Below are 15,226 nucleotides of genomic sequence, written 5' to 3'. Positions count from 1 at the left end.
AGAGAGAGAGAGAGAGAGAGAGAGAGAGAGAGAGAGAGAGAGAGAGAATGGCCAAGCCATATTGGCTCACACCTTTAATTGCAGCACTTGAGAGGCAGAGGCAGGCGGATCTCTGAGACCAGCCTGGTCTACAGAGTGAGTTCTATGACAGCCAGGGTTACACAGAGAAACCCTGTCTCAAACAATAAATATGAAGCAATATTGGGGTGAGAAGACTACACAGGAGAGACCCCCAAATCATCCAGATCATAGCAACGGTAAATCACAGCAAGGGTCTTGGCATGAAGAAAGCCAGCCCTAGGGGCCTGTGTCCCAGAACTGCCTTGAATCCAGAGCTACCCCAGTGAAACCAGGCCATCCCAAGTCCTTGCTGCTGGGCCCCTATGTGATGTTGACTCTTTACTGAGAGCCTACTCCCCACCCCCCACCCCCACCCCACCCCCATCCTTCTTCTGAGCTCAGAGGAAGAGACAAGACTGACTCCTATGGTGCTGTGACTCTCAAAAATATCCACAGCTTATGAGACCCATTTCTCCAACTTCAGGGCAGCCCATAAAGGGCAGTCGGTGGCAAATGTGTCCTGAGAGGGGGGAATGAAGCTCTCAGGTTCTCTTTTGCTTAATGAATTAAAGCAACTCCACAGAGGGCAATCTTCTCGAACAAGAACAGATGGGCAGGGAGGGAAAATGGATGATTATCCAGTGGGCGTTTCCCCAGACTCATCCCTTGCTCTTATTCAAATCCCACACACCTGACATCACACCTTCCACGAAGCCAAATCCAGCTCTTCCAATTACACCCTCGTTCCTTTGCTATAGTTGCCTGCCCCCAGATTCACGCCCTGTGTTCCTGCCTTCCATCCCTTCTTTGAAGTTCTGCCAACTAACAATGTAGTTCCCCACTCTTGAACCTGGCTTTAGCCAATAGTGTAAGACAAAAGTCATGGGGTACACATTCTAAAAGCCCCTTGTGTTCCTTTCATTGCCACAAAGAATTTTCCCAGGCTAGCCCACAGATCTCAAGAAGGATGGAGACACACATGATATGAACACACATGATATGAAGCTTAGTTACGTCCTCCGAAGAGTCAGGTAGCCTCAGATGTCTCAATAGCTGAGCACAGAGATTTATAGATATTTGATATGTGCCTGATAAGAGCCATCAGCACTTCTGTATGTTTCTATGTGGTGGTTTAGAAAGATTATTTGGCCATGCGATTGTTTCTTTGGGCAGGGCTCTCCTACTTAAGACTTCAAGAGTTAACAAGTAATACAGGGTATCTGGGGTCACTCAGAGACATGCAGAGGCTGGACCTAGCCACCAGCACACACACAGATGTAGCAGATGTGCAGCTCAGTCTTCATGTGGGTTCCTCAACAACTGGAATGGGGGCTATTCCTAAAGCTGTTGCCTGTCTGTGGAATACATTCCCCTAACTGGCCTGCCTTGTCTGGTCTCAGTGGGAGAGGATGCACCTAGCTCTGCAAAGACTTGGTGTGCCATGGTAGGGGTATGCCCAAAGGGACCTCCACCCTCCCATAGGAGAAGGGGAGGGGCAGGGGCAGCAATCGAGATATAAACACATACATCATACTTCACACATATGCATACACAAAAAGGAAATTATTTACAGACTTTAATGTATGCACCATGTGTCTGTGGGTTTGCTGGTGTCCACTGAGGCCAGAAGAGGGCATCAGATTCTCTGGAATTGGAGTTTCAGGCAGGTATGAGCTGCCTGACAAGAGTGCTAGGAACTAAGTTCAGGTCCTCTGCATAAGCAGCAAATGGTTAAGCACTCTTAACAAGAGGGCAACCTCTCCAGCTTCAAAAAAGTAAATCTCAGTTCTATTTCACTCCTTAGCAAAGCATCATCATCATCATCACCACCACCACCACCATCACCACCATCATCACTACCACCATCACCACCACCACCATCATTACAGTAATCATTGTGGCAATCATTTGCTTAGTCCCGTAGGGATACACCGTTTCCTTTTGCTGTTAGTACTTTTCTCATCCATGACTGTGAGCACTAAGCATCAGATTCATAGAACAACTGCTTTGGTCACACAACTGACAGTGACCAAGCCAGGATTCACACACGGCATTTCTCCTTCCACAGTGTGACCCCGACTCCATTTATTGAGAGTGTTTGGCTAAAGTCTTTATAAAGCCAAAGATGACAAAGTATGTTTCCAGCCTCCCAGCATCTCCCTCTCCTCCTCTGGGATGGGTGGGGCAGGGCAGACTCCCACCCTGGTGACAGGGTTTCATGGATTGAGTGGGTCAACCAACTGATGTTTATATTCAGTGTCCTGAAGGCTAGACACTAGGATCAAAGCACCACAGGCTCAGTTGTTTAAAACACAAAGACAGAGGCTCTGATCCAGCCTGGGGTCGTTCACTGTGCACTCAGCGTGACTGGGCCAACCCTAGGATACCTCATCAGCTGGCTGAGCGTCATTTATAGGTGTGTTTTCTGAGGGTGTTCTTAGAAGACATTAACCTTGAAGGAAATGGAGTAAGAAAAGCAGACTGACTGTCCAGCGTGAGTGGGCCTCATGCCACCGAGGTCCTCAATAAGCCAAGACAGAAGGGAATGCCGCTTGCTACAGTAGTGGACTCCCGGGTCTCAGCCCTGGGACGAGGGCTGACATCACTGTTCCAGGACTGCCCAGTAGTTACAGCACCAGCTCCTGGGTTTTCAACGTGCAGACAGGAGAATGTGAGGTTTTTCCACCTCTATAATCTCTTGAGCTGGTCCTCGTGTTTCTTTCCGATGCCACCTGCTGGTCTGTTTCTCCAGGGAACCAGCCCAATGTTTCTGTCTCGCTCTGTGTCTGCACCGTCTTCCCTCTGGTTTCATCGCTGTCCTCCGCTAAAGAGGTTAGTCACATTGGATTCGGACTGCTGTAGTGACATTATTTCAAGTCAGTAATTTCCATGAAGATCCCACCTCCAAATAAAGTTACATTCTGAGGCACTGGGGTTTGGACTCCATCTTAGACAAACTACCACCAACATAAACTCTTTTTAAAGGAGAACCCAAGGGAAGGGATTCATCCTGCTGGCTTCCTGCACTGTGAGGAGGCATTCCAGTTTTCACACTAGCCCTATGGGTAAGAAAGCCACAACCTCCACTGAGGTTTTTTTTTTTTAATTTTTATTATATATATTTATTAGGGTGTACGTGGTGTAACACATACACCACAGCACACATGTTGGGGGAGAGGAGGAATCGGTTCTCTTTTTCTACCGTATAGGTCTCAGGGATTAAATTTGGGTTATCAGACTTGCCAGCAGGCAACCGTACTGCCTAAACTATGTTACTGTCCTCCACCCTCTGTCCTCACTAAGACTCCTCAAAGGTGTCACAGCCTCTACCAAAAGTGCCCTGGCAACTGGAATGTGGCTATTATGAGGGTAGGGGATTATGATGGTGGTCAGAACCTGGTGAAGCCAAATGGTATTGTCTCAAAAGATGTCCTGTGGCCCTGGTTGGCAGCAGTGTGGCTATCTGGATGGCAGCAGAGGACAGGGAGGTGATGGAAGCCCGAGGGGCAGGAGAAAGCTGCCCCACCCTCTCCAAGGTGGCACCTGCTGACAGCATGCCCGAGGGGAAGCCAAAGGCTTCTTTGGTAAGAGGATCCCTCTCGTGATTTGCCCTAGCTATCTTATTCGGAAGGCGGGGGTGGGGGGCTCTAAGCCTTAGAGCCTATGGGCATGTGCTAGGCAATTCAGTTGCCAAGAACAGTGTCCCATCCCCATAACTGGTCCCCAGCTGCCACCAGGAACCAGCAATTCTTTATAGACTTGTAAGGTTGCATAAAAGTTTGTCTCTCTATTTGAGGCCCTTTCTTCCCTCTGTGGATAGGACATACACACATACATGTGTTGCTTGGTTCTTTCAACACAGATCCAGGGCTTCTTCCTCACTCTGGAACCCCTGAAAGACCTGTCTGACAGTTAGGTGAAACGTGGGGAACGGGAAACTGACCTCCACCATGATAAAGAGCCATTACCTGAGCAAACAACTACCTCACCTACCCGTGCCTCACGACCTTAAGGCACCTGCCTTTCGTGGCAGTTTGTCTTCTCCTGTTCTAGAGTCTCTGTGTGCACTTCCAGAAAACACCTCATCTAGGTAGTCTTTGCAATGCACCCCAGGCTCCTGAAGCTCAGAGCCGAGGGTGCAGCTGTAGGGAGTCTAATACTGACCCCCCACCATTACCCACTCCTTCTTCCCTATCCCAGGACACAGAACCCCCCAAACTAGAACTGCCTACCCTGGAAGAGAATGTAATCTGTGAGGACAGAGATTGCCCAGGGCCCCCTAAGTCACTGTCTCCGAAGTCTGCCCCCACCACCAAGGGTCAGGCTGGCGATGGACCTGGACTAGAACCCACGGAGCTGCCCCTGCCCCTGGAGACAGAACACCACAACGCGATGGAGCTGGAGAAGGTGCGCATGGAGTTTGAACTGACACGCCTCAAGTACCTGCACCAGGAGAACGAGCGGCAGCGGCAGCACGAGGAAGTGATGGAGCAGCTGCAGCAGCAGCAGCAGGCTTTGCCTCGCCAGGTAGCGGAGTGGGGCTCTGGGCTGCGGCTGTACTGGCATGGCTATGCACCTGGTCTGCTGGTCCCAGGTCTGGCTGAGAGGTGGTGAGCATCATGTAGCTGCCTCTACCTGCTGGTGCTTAGGTCGGTTTGCAGGATGGCCTGAGACCATCCTGCAAAAAGAGAATTGAGAGTAGGGGATATCCTGAAACCACATCTTCTACCCAGAATCCCTTTTGATGGTCTCTTCGTGTTCAATACTCATACCACGTCAGGTTTTCCACCACCTTTTTTCTTATTTTAAGATGTATTTATTATGTATACAGTGTTCTGCCTGCATGTATGCCCACATGCCAGAAGAGGGCATCAGATCTCATTGTAGCCGGTAGCGGGTTATGAGCCACCATGTGGTTGCTGGGAGTTGAACTGACCTGGGGAAGATCAGCCAGATGCTCTTAACCTTTGAGCCATCACTCCAGCCTCTTTCCAGTACTTCTATTTCTCATAAGATGTGCTAGCAGTCCCTGTCACCTGACTGACAATGACAACAGAACTGTTACCTTCCTTTCAGGACTGAGTTTTCTCTATTGAACACACTGCCTTATAACCAACCAAAGCAACGTTCTTTTCACAAGAAATATATACTCAACCCGTACTTTGCTAAGTGAGGACAAGAGAGTTCGTCTGAGGGGTGGAATCCAGCTCAGTTGGCAGAGTACTTGGCCAGCACGTATGAAGCCCTGGGTTGGGTCTCCAGCACCAACTAAACCATGCATGGAGGCAGAATGATCAGTTCAAGGTGTCATAGTAAGTTTGAGGCTAACCTGGGCTATGTGAGAGGGACTTTGTTTCAAAAGAAAAATTGAGATGGAATGCCACCTGACGTACTTAATACTCTGGTTAGACCATTCTCTTTTTTTTTTTTGATATTTTATTTATTTACATTGGTCAGACCATTCTAAACACACTGTGATGAAAGATGTCACCACTTAAGAGAAGTGCCTCCTGGTCTCTGAAGTCAGGTTCTAGGTAAAAACTCAAGCTGTATGTTTTTGTTTTTAAACCAGTTAACCTTGCACACATTGCTAATCCCCCTTGAGCTTTGGTTTGCTCGTCACTAAAGTAGACCCCATCTCATGGGTCATCGTAAAGAGTACGTGAGAGAATGCGTGGACTCTGCTTTGCAGTGGACCAGCACAGCAGGCAAGTGCTCAGTAATTGTTAGCTATTACCATTTTTATGAACTCATACCATTCACTGTCGACCCGAACGCAGTAACTTCCATCATCACTTCTCGGAATGTGATGAATTAGCTCCACTTCACAGCTGACTCATCCTCGATTCTGAGAAGCGTGTCATGATCTAAGCTATGGCTGTAACTGTTGAGAAGGATGTGAAGTAAATCCCACTGCAAGACCTCACTGCAGGTCATCAAAGGCGCCACTCATCAGCCATGCTGATACAGTGTCTCCTGCTCAAAGTTCTGCCGCTCACCCAAGAAACCTGTCCTGTGTCAGGAAGCTTCCCAGAATAAGGCATTGCTTACCCGAGTCATTTGTCTCATTGGCTGGTCAATTCTTCAAAGAGAAGATAGGTTTGTTTGACAGGACTTGTCCTCAGTGAACAAATGCTGGCTTACTAATTATCTTTTTCATAAGAAAAATTACTCTTTCATAAGAAAAGCACAGATACCTGCTTACTATGCATTAAGGAATATTACTGAGCCAAGCAAAGCTTATTGGATTGGGACATCTGAAATACATTTTCCCTCTTCTAATATCTAGAAGATATTTGACTTTCTCTAGAACACTCCCACATTCTCTGTTATTTTTCAATTCTTGTAAGTTCCTAGGTTTTTCTCAGCATCTGAGGATTAAAATCTGCTACAGAATTTGAGCCATAAGCTGTTTAAGTCAGGTATGGTGTTTGTATTAGTTTGGTTGCTGCAACAGAGTCCCTGACAAACATGGCCTAAGGAAGAGTCTGTTTGGCTCACAGCTTCAGGGAACAGTGGCAGGAGCTGCAGGTAGTGGGTCACACTGCTTCAGCCACAAGTGCTCAGATAGTTCAGTCCAGAACTCCACACCCACGGCTCCCACCCATAGTTAGGGGTGTCTGTCCATCTCAGGTAACCTAACCTATGTAACCTCATAGGCACGCCTAGAGGATTGTCCCCTAAGTGACTCTAGGTCCTGTCAGGTTGACAGGGAAAATTAGTGATCCCAGCATTGTAAGGTCCACATCTCCCAACCATCTCGTTTTAATTTGAAAAATAGTTCTCCTTGCTGGATGAGGGGAAAATCCTTAGCGTTAAATCCTCTGCCTTTTTAAAGATAGACTATGAGAAGTGTTTTTGAAAAAGTCTACAAACATATTTGTGTGTGTGTGTGTACACACACACTATGATGGCCTCCCTTCCTCATTCAGGCTAACAGCATGCAGGCTGCAGAGAGTGTAGCGGAAGTCAACACAGAGCCCTGACCACAGCGTGCCGCCCTATGTAGAGGAGTCTCTCCCTCCAGTCTTTCACTGGGTGTCTTCCTTGTTGTCACCTTAGAGGCCACATAGCTTGAATCACTTCCTCCCTTTAGCTTTGTTTCTTGATATAGTTGCCTTCTCATTTTTTTATCCCTTTTCAGCAACGATGTCTTCAAGGCCTGCACCGTTGGGAATAGTTTACGAAAAATGTTTTATTTACAGTTCATTTACTAAAAAGGGGGTGAAACTGGGGATTTGGCTTGATTATTGAGCCTTCTATACATCTTGTTTTCTTAATGGTGGAGGGAAAGGGGAGGCAAAGGGGGGATGAATGAACGGATGAATAAATTTAACTATACTGAATACACCTAAACTAGTATTTCTCACTAGTTTGGGGCATCTCAGTCCTTGACATTTAGCTGTTAAAAATATGACATCCTAAAAAAAATATTGTAGAGCAGAAACCATGCCAAATTCTTTAGTTCAGACCAAAATGTTTATATCAGCTTTTGCCTCACACACTGATAACAGTTAAAATAGGGTCAGTCTGAGCTCAGCTATTGACTTCAGAAAAGAGCAACTCACATGCAGGCCTGTCTGAAAATCCAATGCCTTACGAGGTCAGGGAGTCTATAACTCTCACCATCTGCCCCAGAAAACAGCCTCCACCCAGGGGTGAGGGCTATGGACTAACCCTGTGGCATATGCCAGGACAAAGGGAGTCTGAGACTTACGCTCAAGGCATGCTCTTTCCTAGTGCCACTGTCTAGAAAACCAGCCTATCAGGAAACATTATCCAAAGGCTTCTAAGACCCAGAGTCCTGGGAACCTTGGAATCCTTGAGAACGTGCTCACATGGGTAACCCCCAGGGGAAGAGAAAGCAGAGAAAGGACTGCAGTGGCCTAGTGCCTGGGGTCACCAGGGAGAATACAAGCTCAAAGAGAAAATGAATGAGATCCCTCTGTGCACCAGTGTGGTCTCACTAGAAATATTTCCCTTTATTTTCTCCTTCCTTGTGGTCTTGGAAAGGAGATCTCACCATACAGTGCCTTCTGAGAGGTCATCTCCAGAGTCAGGGCAGGACTGAGTCCAGATGTGGTGTTGCCAGCTGTGCTCTCTCCTTTCCTACAGTTCTCAGGAGGCCTCCAGGACCTCTTGCTCCCCCAGAACCAATTCGCCATGTTCCTCTACTGTTTCATCTTCATCCACATCATCTACGTTGCCAAGGAGATGGTCTTCTTTCTCTTCTCCAAGCATTACCTGTTCTGCCTTGCGGCCATCTTGCTGTGTTTGATTAAAACCTTGTGGTCCTACTTCCAAGTGCCGTTGCTTCTTCCATCGCTGACAATGCCATCTGTGCGCCATCAACATTCTCCCTCCCATCACAACCTGGCTTGATGGCACAGGTGCCAGCTGCAGACACCTGAGCATGGAGATCCACAGCCAGGCCCGTGCCCTGAGACTGTATAACCATGCCTCCTCTCCACAGGAGAACTTCAGAACTTAGCAGGCTTGGGGGAGTGTAGATATTCAAGGAGGGTCTAGAAAACCTTTCTAGAATCAGAGTCACATCTGTGAACAAGCTGGCTTGATCCCAGCACATCTCACACTCACACCGTTTTTCTTTTCTTTTAAATTGCAGGGTTGACATCAGCCAGTCCCCCAACAAACATGACTTTGTCCCAATCCCCAGAATCTTGAAAATGTTGCTTTATGTGGCAAAAGAAACTGTTATTAAAGCTACCAGTTGAGAGCTTGCATCCTGGAAGCCTTAACAAACTGGGTTCGGCCGCCTGTCCTCCCAAGCCACTTAGACAATAGTGAAAAGCAGAGTGGGGCTGTGTTCAGCACGGCTGCACCAGAAAGAGGGACAACTCTGGGGTCGTAACACAAAGGGTAGAGTCCCATAGAGAGCCAAGGCAACACACAACAAAGCAGTCTTAGTGCAGTCCTGTCTGTCATCAGTGGCTCAGCTAGTCTCTCCTGCAAGGTCTGAAAATTGTATAAACTCTCTCTCTCCAGGAGACAAGCTCTCCTGGGCTGGGCCCAGACTTCAGCTCTCCTCTCTCAATATGAGACTCTTAGGGAAATCCCAATTTCTTGTGGTCTGTTGTTTCAGGAGTCTGATGGCCAAAGGCAGGAGGGCGAATGCCTCTAGGTTTAGAATATCTTCATTCCTGCCACTGCAGTTACAGCTCTGAGATGTGGAAAGGGAGGTTGGATTATCCAGGCATGAGGAGCCATTCCTCAGAGCTCTGCAGGCCACAAGTCAGGGCAGCCAGAGCTTCCCTTGGCAAGGCAAGCAGAAAATATAGTCACACCCCCACGACAGAGAGGTGGAGGGTCCTCGATGTGGCTGAGGCCTCAAGTAACTGAGCCTGGAGGAAGTCACTGCTACTTTACTGGAAAAAATGGGTGGAAGAAAAAAAAATCAGACACGCACAGCTCAGCACAACTCACACACACACACACACACACACACACACACACACACACACACAGACTATTATATTAGCCAAGCACACAAGACTATTATGAATAAGCTAGGCAATGGTGACACCAGCCTTTAATCCTCGCACTCAGAAGGCAGAGCAGTTGGTCTCTGTGGTTTGTCTAAGGAGCCAAGGATAGATATGCAAAAGGAGCCTAGTCTCAGAGGAGGGGAGGAGGGTGGATGGAGGGGGAGTGGGAGAGGGTTAGGGAACGGGATAAAGGGTGGAGAGAGGGGTAGATACAAACACACAGACTTACAAAGATCATAAAAAACAATTTCCAGTAGAGGGACAGTCACCAGCCAGCAAGTAAACAAAGGAGGCTCAACCCAGAAGGGAAATTTGCAAGATTTACACAAAAAGAAAAGGAGTTCAGCTTCTCCAGCAAGCCCGCCTTGCTGGCTCCACCCTTCCTCCAGCACCTCTCTGTACAGACTGTCAACTGCTCTGTTTCCGCCAGCCCAAGCAGCTACACCAGCCAGTGCTGGCACTGAGAGTCACACAAGGGGGTAAAGCTCTTGGTGAGCCCACGCCAACCTTCCTCTCCTCTGTCATGGGGCTTGGCTGAGTTCTGTGACGCTCGGTGAAATAGAGAAGAGCATCTTGGGACCACACTGTCAGGACATATTAGCCTGCCGTTTATGTCCACAGTGACCTCCCATCTTCTATCCAGTTCAATGCATCCATCCCCACTTAAAGCTGTATGTGATAGGCACTTATAGCTTGCAAACGGTAACACTGGCATTTCTCATTAAACTTTCAGCAATGGAAATGCTTGCTAAGGGTCAAGTCTCAAGACTGTTTATTTGATTCAGGTTTCTGGCATGAGACTGAGGCAAAGATGATTAAGAGAGCAAATTGTTCCAGCCCACCTATTCTCCTGTCAAAGACAGAGGTGGGCACCAGGTAAAAACAAAATGTCAAGGCTAGCTCATCACTCTTGTTGTCTGGCAACGCTGGACCTGAATGTTTTCCTAAGAGGAAGATGAACTCTCTGAAGTCACTGAGTTAGCATAGCACACCCTGGGTGATAGACACAAACTCTCTTTCCCTTTGCTCAGATCTAGTGTCTAAAGACTGATGCCAGGAGTTACGACCCAAATCTAAGTTGAGGATCTTAGGATCCAGCTCCAAATGATCACCTTCCAACTTAGGACAAGTCTCCTTGTTGAGATGCGAAGCAGAAAATCCGGAAAGACACAGCCACAAAGGACAGGAAAGAGGCACAGCTAAATGGTAACCAACCTAGCAACAAGTCAACACATTAGCGGCTCTTAAGTGCGTCCGATGCCAAGTATCCAGCTCAATGCTTAAGGATCCAGCTTGCCAAGGGAGGCAAAGTGTGTATTAAAACCTTCTTTCAGAGAACTCTAGGGTTCAGAGGAGTCGTATTTTGAAGCACACTCTTCCCAGGTTCTCACAATCCTGCCTGGTGAAGCAGCTTTCACACACAAGAACACTGAAGATAATTTACTTCATCGAGACCTTGGGTATGAAGAGGAGTTGGTTGGAACCAGTGAAGGTTTCTTGTAAGAACAGCCCCTGGAGGGTTAGGAAACCTGAACAAGTAAGTGAGAAGGAGGAGGACTCACACAAGGATCACCACGGAGGTAGAAGACACGGAGTGCTCTTGCTCAGAGGAGTACTGTAAAGGCTAACAGGCTAGACAACTGGCTCCAGCCCAGTTTCATATTCTTGAATGCTGGTCTCAGGAACATGAACTTGATCCTTTAGGAAACTGGGAGCCCCGAAGCTTGTAAAGAAGTCTAATGATGCAAAAGAGGCGGCGAGAGAGAAGCTTCTCCACCCACCCCTCCCAAAAGACTGGAACCCACGCTCACCTTGAGCTCCTCTTCCCATTTCTAGTCTAGACACGTTGTTTTAGAGGTTCAGAGTGTGAGTATTACAGTCTACTGGTTTTTTTGTTTTTTGTTTTTTGTTTTTTTTTTTTTTAAAAAAAAACACCTCAGCAACTTAACTTTACCAAGGTCTATGCTTGTACAAACCAAGAAGTTCCGGGTGGTCAGTCCAAGCAAGGGTTCAAACTGGCTCTGAAATGACAGAGGGCTCTGACTCTGGGCTGCCCACTGTCCTCATGGCAATCACTTTTGTTTATATCCTGTGGCTACAGCCTCATTCTCTCAGGGTGGCTACCACAGCTCCAGGCACCAACCTACAGACTGAGAGCAGATGGGGTGGAAACACTGCCTCTTGAAGGCTTTCTAAACTGGTCCTGGGGTCGAAAGTCCTCAATCCCAACACTCAGGAGGAAGAGGCAGGCAGAGCTCTGTGAGTTCAATGCCAGCCTGGACTATGTAGAACTTGTCTCAACATCTTTTTTAAAAGCCAACAACAACAAAAAATACTTCCCAAGAAGCCTCAACTAGAGATTTCTGATTATATCTCATTGGTCAGATACAATCATAAGGCTGCTTCTAGCTACAGAGCTTCTGAGTTGGTAAGGTTTTGCTATAGGGAGCCCACCATAGATGACCATTCAGACACACTGTTGTAGATTTTATTTAAACCCTGCCCAGGGTTTCTACTCCACTTTTATCATTTAGTTCTGGATGAAAGAACACATAAAACCTTTATATTTACAATAATCCTTAAGCAGCACAATAGCTGGACATGTATCTCATTCTATGCTATTAGAATCTACTTTCCTATTGATGATCTTGAATTGTTATTACTACTTACTATGTTTCATCTGGGCTGTTCTTAACTGCAATTGGCCAGTCCACAGGGCTACATCTTCTTGACTCCTAACCCATGGAGGCTTCTCCCTCCTCCATTCATCTTCCTCTCCACATGATTCTTCTCTGACCCCAAGCCTGGGAAACCTAAATCCCACCTATGTCTATGCTGACGTCTTTATTTACCAATAACAATAAACTGGGGGCAGGGCTACTTAGCTAGCGTTTATGTGTGGACTCTCTCATCTCTAGTCTCTGAGGCAACCAGTTTGGGGGGCCCACATTAGCATTGCAATACAAGCAGCATCTGGTCAACCTACTCCACACATTTTATAGACAATTGAAAGTCTTTGTTCCAGCTGACCGGAACTATACCTAGGTATTCAGAAACCCAAGTGTAGCCCAGAGCATTTAGACCAAGGGTCTTTTTAAAGGCAAAATCCATATCCTGGTATCTCAATCAGCAGCTACAGAGGAAAAGTTTTGCACAAGCAAGCAGTTTAATAGAAGCTAAGATAAGCAGTTAGCTGGAAGGGGAGTTTTGCACAGGCAAGAAGTTTAACAGAAGTTAAGATAAATCAGCAGGAGCATCTTGACCTTAGGTTCTTAGAATAGGGTTGGATAATATTCCATGGGATTCTCCATTAAGGAGATAAAATCCTGATTAAAACTGAAATGGTGCTGGGTGATGGTGACACACGCCATTAATCCCCGCACTTGGGAGGCAGAGGCAGGCGGATTTCTGAGTTCGAGGTTAGCCTGGTCTACAGAGTGAGTTCCAGGACAGCCAGGGCTAAACAGAGAAATCCTGTCTCGAAAAAACTAAAACCAATAACAACAACAACAATAACAACAAAAAAAAACCTGAAATGGCCTCATCAAGAATACAAGATGGAGGAACCTCTGCACTGTCTGGCCATGTCACAGTTTTTACCTGAGTACTTTTGCAGCCTTAAACTGAATTGGAATTCTGATAGGTTAAGGGCAAGGGTTAGTAACTGAATATGAACTCCTTGCCCACCATTCCTGCTTCAGAAGGTCTTAGTTATTGAGTCAGAGCCTTGGTTGGTTGAGACAGGCAGGTGGAACATGGCTGCAGCCAATCTGGGCGTAGCCCCATGATATATCCACCCGAGGAAGAGTACAGTGGAACCGCATACAGTACTGGAAAGCTCACAGTTTCATCTGGATCCTCGCATACCTAGAACTGACCTGACATTTACCACCGGGGCAACAGCACTGTCCGGGTACTTAGAAGGGTACACAGAGCAGTGTCAGACCTCTTCCAAAACTGGGAGGTGTGTTCAAGGAGTAACTAGCTAGAGTAACTCTCCTTCCTGATCTCAGATCCCACAGAACACAGCCCACTGTCAGCCAGGGGAGCTATGCCATGGTCCTACAGCCAACTGCTAAAGATTGCCTCACAAAAGGAACTCATTACCAAGGTCCACTCTGCTTTAGCCCAAATAAACAAAGCCCTAATAACATTTCAAGTAGGCATAAGAGGGGAAAGACACCAGTTTGTCTCCCTCTAAATAGAATATCATAGATTTCCAACTCAAGTCTGAGGATAAGCTAGAGCTAAGAGACTGCTGTCATTTATTGGAGGGGGAAGGGCAGCAGGCATAGTTCCCCCATCTTTTTCTGTTGTCACCCCTGTTGAACAGGTGAATACAAGTCCTTTAATCTTCTTGGGTACCATTGATATGACAAGGAGATTACCTAGAAACTCAGTGAGAAAAATAAAGGCTTACTAACTAATATAATTAATTAATTGTGGGGAAAATTTAAAAAGGCCGCCACGGAGGCTTGCGCCTCCGTGGCGGGTCCCTCATTAGGGAGGAAGATCCTATGGTTCCAGCGGCCTGAGGGCCTTGGCGGCGGCAGGCCCCAGTAACAAGAGGAAGTCCTTGGTTCCAAAAAGGTTTATTGTCATGGCGGATAATAGATGGATCTAGGCGTACCCCCCCAAAAAACACTCAGAGCAGTCCCGAGCTATATAGGGAGGGAGAAAGGGGGCGGATTAGGGGAGGATCTGGGGGAGGAATGTTTAATTTCCTCTGCCCTCTGGCCTTCATTAGTATGTAAATCCCTAGGGCCTGAGGCCTATAGCCTGGCCTATGTGACTCTATGGAGATGTGACTGCTTTTCAGGATCCTGGATGATGGGAGGGACCGAACTCCTGCCGGTTCTCACGCAGAATTCCACGGAGAATCTCGGGGTTCTAGGCGCCTGCTCAACCATGACCCAGGATACCCTTATGCAGTCCCACAATTAATGACTATAACATCTGGTTTAGTTGACCTGAGATTGTATCTAGAGGTGAATTGCAGCATCAGTGGAGCTGGGGAGCACCATGCAGCATCAGTGAAGCTGCGGGAGCACCATGCAGATGAGGCTTCCTGGGTCCCATCCCAAGCCCAGAGTCAGGAACATTGTGACAGGTACCACCCCAGTTAGAAGCCTGCTGCCCAGGCTGAGGCTACATTTTCTCTGACTGTAAGGCCCTGTTGTTGACCTGGAGGACTTTCCAAAGGGACAAAAGGACAAAGATAGAAAATGAGGCGGGAAGAGGGCCTGAGTGTGGGTCCCAGATGTGCTGTGGGGCCTCCATTGACACCTGGCATGGGCAAACACCAGCCGGAGTGGTAGCATGACCACAGGACACCACCGTCTGTCCCTCCTCCCTCTGCTCTTTGACCAGTCCTTGCTATGGGTTTCTGAGGACCCAATCAATTTCAACCAGCACCCCAGGAACTACCAGAAAGTTCTGGAATCCCTCCAGGCCTGTGTCTGCCTCTCCTGTCTTATGTCTCCTGTGTGTGGCTTTGGGGGACTCTTGCTCAGATCCACCCATTTATTATTTAAAGCTTGCTGCTGTTCCTTCAGGAAGGTCAAGCATGATTAAAAGATGGGATTGTTCCACGGGGCCCAGGAAAACAGCAAGGACTCCCACATTTTGAGGCTGTTTTGGCCAAGCCCTGTTACATAATT

The 15,226-nt window shown here is 47.5% G+C and overlaps 1 protein-coding gene across 1 annotated transcript; it reads left to right on the top strand.

The window, feature by feature from the left end:
• The first annotated feature begins 3,409 nt into the window (after positions 1-3,409).
• On the top strand, positions 3,410-8,442 carry Tmem247 (transmembrane protein 247). Its single transcript, XM_028765110.1, has 3 exons — positions 3,410-3,644; positions 4,261-4,587; positions 8,176-8,442. Exons 1-3 carry the CDS (start codon positions 3,528-3,530, stop codon positions 8,440-8,442), a joined length of 711 nt encoding a protein of 236 aa, XP_028620943.1. The 5' UTR covers positions 3,410-3,527.
• The last annotated feature ends 6,784 nt before the right edge of the window (positions 8,443-15,226 follow it).

The sequence above is a fragment of the Grammomys surdaster genome, unplaced genomic scaffold (genome assembly GCF_004785775.1).
Source record: "Grammomys surdaster isolate TR1022 unplaced genomic scaffold, NIH_TR_1.0 149, whole genome shotgun sequence".
NCBI lineage: Eukaryota > Metazoa > Chordata > Mammalia > Rodentia > Muridae > Grammomys > Grammomys surdaster.
The sequence above is the reverse complement of the archived record's forward strand: the minus strand, read 5'-3'. Positions and strand labels throughout refer to the sequence as shown.